Below are 4,952 nucleotides of genomic sequence, written 5' to 3'. Positions count from 1 at the left end.
AGCTGCCCGGGCTCGACCGGGGGGCAGGTGGGGGTCCGCTAAGGCGGGGAGAAATAGGAGCCAGGCGGGCGTTTTGTGGCTTTTACTCTATATATGAAAGAAGACAAAAACATACAAAGTATATGTACAACTAAAATTCAACAATATATACAGAAAGGTTGCTCGGGGGAAAGGTCCCTCTCGCTCAGCGGGTGAGGCTGCCGTCAGGCAGCGCTGAACCTGCCTTCCCCAGACCGCGGCGGCGGGTGTTGCCGCGGATCCCTCGCTCTGTCGTTCCTGCTCGTCTCCGGGAGTCTGTCCGGCTGTGTGCGGGTGTGTGCGGGTGCGGGTGAGGGGGCTTTTCGCGGGAGAGACGGTGGTTTCTTCTGAGCCGCAGCCCATTGCATTTTGAGAAAGCATGCAGGTTTTGCTTCGTGGTAATGTTCTAATCTTACAGTATATTTTCATTTTTTCAACCAGCTCTCCTTTTTTTCCCCTCTTCATTTTTTTTTTAAATCCCTTCTTCTCTCTTTTAATTTTTTTTTTCCCCAGTCCGGATTTGGTGAATAAAAATGAAGGAGCTTTGACTAGTCTCTCTTTCATCATGTAATGTCTTTAGCTCATTAAACAAGTAAAAACGGCTGCCATGGTAGATTCAGGTTCTTCTTGTGGGCAAAGTCTGTAAAAAGTTTGTTTTGACGTATACTCCACAGAGAAAGAGGCTGGTGCCTTGGAGTCCAAAGGAAAATATCCTAAAGAGAAGTGTCTTCTGTGCGCCAGAATGAAAATTGTGTCTTTCTGTTCAAGATCAATCGCTGAGGTTACTTAAAAAAAATAAAATAAAATAAAGCCACTCTGTCTCTTTGCCGCATCTACAAGTTCACACAGAGCCTGTTAGCTGGCACGGCTTGGCAAAGCAGGGGAACTTTTTGCCATGTCGAGACGAGGCGTTCTTGGGAGATTATTTCTCTTGGACAATTCACATCATTTGTGGTCTCTGCATTGTGTCTTGATGTGGAGAAGAATACCAGTGAGAATAGCCAGGCATGTAGCTGTTGGGAGGCATATTGACTCCCTTGGCAGAAGCTGAAACGTCCCAGACTGGAGGCAGAGCCGGCGAGCGAGGGGAGAGGGCGGCGGAGCCGGGCAGAGGGTCGCTCTCGTGGGGGTTGCTGCCCTGCTTCAGCAGCTTCTTGAATTTGGAGCGCTTGTTCTGAAACCAGATCTTCACCTGTAAACCAAAACGCAGCAGATATTAGGCTGCCGTCAGCACCCAGGCCACGGCCGGGGAGACCCCCGGGGGGCCGTGGGTTTGTTCTAGAGAAGATCCTGAGAGCCCACGCCAGTCGGGTGTGGAGTTGGGGATGGGGAGAAGGGAAGGAGGGGTAGCTGCTGCTGCTGGTCTCGGGCTCTGGATGCAGCTGGAGAGAACAGGCGAGGCAGAGCGGAGCTGGAAAACGAGAGGGATGCAGGTTTTAACCTGGAACGTTGTTTTTCCCTGGGCAGGCCAGACTGATCGAGCTGAAAAAGAGTACATGCTCTGAGCTCTCCTCTTTTAACGTCTCGTTCAGAATTTTGGAGGTCACTTGATCATTTGGGCAAACTGTTGTCAAACACGGGCAATCATATGATTTTGTGCCAGCAGACAGGAGCCAATAGACAAAGGGCATCTTACAAAGAAATCGCGCATCCGAAAACATGCACGATCAAGCGGTGCTTGGTGATGTGACGGGGGAGGGGGCACAACGGAACCAGGATTGGGGCTTTATTGTGAAAGGTGTTTTTAAAGAAAGGAAAATTCTCTTTTATCGGCGAGTAATTTGCTATCAAGCTTGCTTTGGGTCTCATCCTGCTCCTAATCCAGCAGAACTCCCAAGGAGGCAGTCTGCACTCGGTGAGGTGTGTAAGGATCGGGCCCAGTCTGGCAGATCAGAATTATTACAGAAATTATATATATGTAAGACATATATGCACACATATTTCTTAACAATGAATCAAACAAAGAAAACAACTCCCATATGTGTATTTGACCCTGCAAACTTTGCAGGCGTAATGTTAAGGCATAAGCATGGGTGCTTGTCTAGCTGCATGCTCAGGATCAGGCCCCTAAACCCAAGCGTGTGAGAGTAAAAAGCGAGACAGCAGAGAGACAGCGTGCATGCTAAGGATACTAAAATCCCATTTGTAAAACCATCAGGTCTATTCCTACGATTAATGTTTGCTGAGTATTTAAAAAATCGCTGGCTGGAAGCGACTGTTATCAATGACAATGATAAAATCCTGAAGTTATTTGTTAAGCTCATAAATTCACCTGATTACATTTTACCCGAATTGATCCCATCTATCCACGCACTTATCCGCAAACCCCAGCCTGGGAAGCCTGTAATGCCTCATGTGTCTTTCAAGCTTAAATTAGCAGAATGGCACAGCTACTCCAACCACACTTAACTATGGCTTAACCTGCCATAATTTTGTACACGGCAGTCTTTGATCTTCAGATCTATTATCACCTTTCGTACATTTTGCCCAAGGGGAACCACTGCATTTGCATTAGTCATCCAGGGTGAATTAACTATTGATTTTACAGGTATTTCCTAACGTGTTCCCGCTTCCTCTCTACATATAGGTTGCTACGAGGCAGCTTTGCTCTGCATTTAGCTCTGCCTCAGGCCCAGCCATTCCTCGCCTTTGTTTTGTTCTCCTTTCCGCAGCTGGGCAATTGCATCTCGGTGCTGGAATTCTCCGAAAAATACAGGCAATTTTAAAACGTTACGTGTGGCATCAAAGGGGAGCGTTCGCTCGCCGGGCAGCTGAAGGAAGGGCGCGTTCAGCCCCTTCTGCGGTAGCCCGGTCGCTCTGTCGTGCATTAGATAAATCCTATCACATATAGACGGGGGAGCGTGTGTGTCACCTTTTCTACCGTCCCCGTAGAGAGGCCAAAAACGTTTAGGGAGCATCGGACTTTGCTTGGCCTTTATTGCTCGAGCAGGATTTCAGTGATTTGGGATTCCCAGTAATTACCTGTGTCTGGGTAAGTCCTAATGAAGCTGCCAGTTCAGCTCTCTCTGGAAGTGCCAGGTACTGAGTCTGCTGGAAGCGATGATTTAAAGCCTGGAGTTGTAGACTAGAGTAAATGGTTCGAGGCTTCCGAATCTTTTTCCCTTTTCCATTGAATCTGATTTCACCGTTTTCAATCACTGTGGTTTTTTGCTGATCTGCAAGCAAAACAACACAGCTGAAACATCACCCTCCTTAGCTATTAAACGCGGGTATTTTGGCTGCCACGGCTCCCAAAAACCCAGCAGCTTGCCCCGACGCCGGTTCGGCACCGTCGCCTACACACAGGCTCTGGCTCCTTAAAGGCACGTCGCGACACACGTTGCTGCTTGGGAGATATCGGGAGGAAAAAAAAAACCAAAACCAAACAAAACCAACCAACTGTCCGGGCATAGTGGGCACGCTGCCTTTGCCCCGGGGCAGAGGAAGGGGGGTGGTAAAAAAAAAAAAAAAAAGTGCAGCACTGGCTTGGTGAAGGGATGCCCGGTTCCAGGGCCATCCAGGTTTTACCCAACTAATTGACTTCGCGTCGCCGGTTTGGTGGTCAGTGAATCACCAGTCCGAGACTTTTAACAATGCTTTCTCTCCCCCCCCCCCCCCCCCCCCCGCTCCCTCCCCTCCCCCGTCGTGCCCCTCCGGATGAATACGTACAAACGAGCGGCTCCCTGGAAAAAAAGAAAAAAGAAAGAAAGAAAAAAAAAAAAACAACAACAAAAAAACCCAACAAAAATACATAAATCAGACGGCCCCCGGAGCGGAATGCGACCCGCTCGCCTGGAAACTTTCACTCCTCAGGTGTTAGCAGGAATTTTGCTTAAAGCCGGTCCCGCCGTAACAAAGGATCACCGAGCACAGCTCCCTGCCCGCCGGCCGCGGGGCGACCGGGGAGGCGCCGGTGCCCAAGCGCCGCGGTACCGGCGGCGGGAGGGGGGGGGATTGGGGAGGGGGGGATAGCGCAGCGGCCCCGCCACCGGGTACCGCAGCAGTAGGCCCGCGGGAACGAGCAACCCCGATTCTTTCCCCGCCGCCCCGCGCATCCCGGGTAGGAGCGGGGGATACGGCGGGGGTCGTTATAGAAACCCCCGGGGGTGACCGGGCAGAGGCCCGGGGATGGAGGGGAAGGGACGGGGGGGGGTGATGGGGGGAGGGAGGGAGAAGCTGGCAGCGGGTTAGGGAAGCGGTGCCGGGCTCACCTGCATCGTCCGCCCGCGTCTGGCTGGCCGCGCTGCTGTTGTGGTAGGACTGGAGGTAAGGGCTGTGCTGCGAGTGGCTCACGTAGGGGTAGGCGGCCAGAGAGCGGTGGTTGTAGGATCCGGCGCTGCCGGAGTAGGGCGAGCTGTGGTGGTGATGCTGGTGGTGCGGGTGCGAGCCGGCGGCGGAGTGCAGGCAGTGCAGCGGGTAGTGGGCGCCGGCCATGGCCGGCGAGCTCTGCTGGGAGTGGGGCGGCGGCGGCGGCTGCGGCGGCGGCGGCTGCTGCTGCCCGAACTCCATGAAGGCGGATTTGGAGGAGTCTTGCGCGTCCAGCCCGTCAGCCATCGTAGTCATGGTCATCATCAAAGTTTGGGAGGGAGAGCGCGGCGCTCCCCGGCTCACCCCCCGCGCTCTGCCTCCTCTCTGCCCAGCCACCGCCGCTCCCCTTACCCGCCGCGGCACCGCTGGAGAGGCGGCGGTGATTTAATTTAATTTCTTTTCTTTTTTTTTTTTTTTCCTTCTCTTTTTTTTTTTTCTTTTCCGCTTTTTTTTTTTCCTTCCCCCCCCTCCTCTCCGAGGAGCCGTTGTGCGAGGGGCCCTCGTTCACTGAGGGAGGGGAGGAAGGGGAGGGCGGTGTGCGGGGTGTGTGGAGGGGGAGGGCGGGCTACTCCCGGCGCTTTTTTGCGCCGCTCTTTTCCTTCATCCCCCCCTCCCCCCCCCCCCCC

At 53.1% G+C, this 4,952-nt stretch overlaps 1 protein-coding gene across 1 annotated transcript; it reads right to left on the bottom strand.

Moving 5' to 3' along the window:
- Nucleotides 1-958: 958 nt before the first annotated feature.
- DLX6 (distal-less homeobox 6) lies at nucleotides 959-4,590 on the bottom strand (the record flags this gene model as incomplete). Its single annotated transcript, XM_082499385.1, has 3 exons — nucleotides 959-1,210; nucleotides 3,001-3,194; nucleotides 4,230-4,590. The coding sequence occupies 3 exons, from the start codon at nucleotides 4,588-4,590 to the stop codon at nucleotides 959-961; spliced, it is 807 nt and encodes a 268-aa protein (XP_082355511.1).
- Nucleotides 4,591-4,952: the final 362 nt, after the last annotated feature.

This window comes from Vanellus vanellus (genome assembly GCF_965231255.1).
Source record: "Vanellus vanellus genome assembly, chromosome: 2".
In the NCBI taxonomy this organism is placed as follows: domain Eukaryota; kingdom Metazoa; phylum Chordata; class Aves; order Charadriiformes; family Charadriidae; genus Vanellus; species Vanellus vanellus.
The sequence above is the reverse complement of the archived record's forward strand: the minus strand, read 5'-3'. Positions and strand labels throughout refer to the sequence as shown.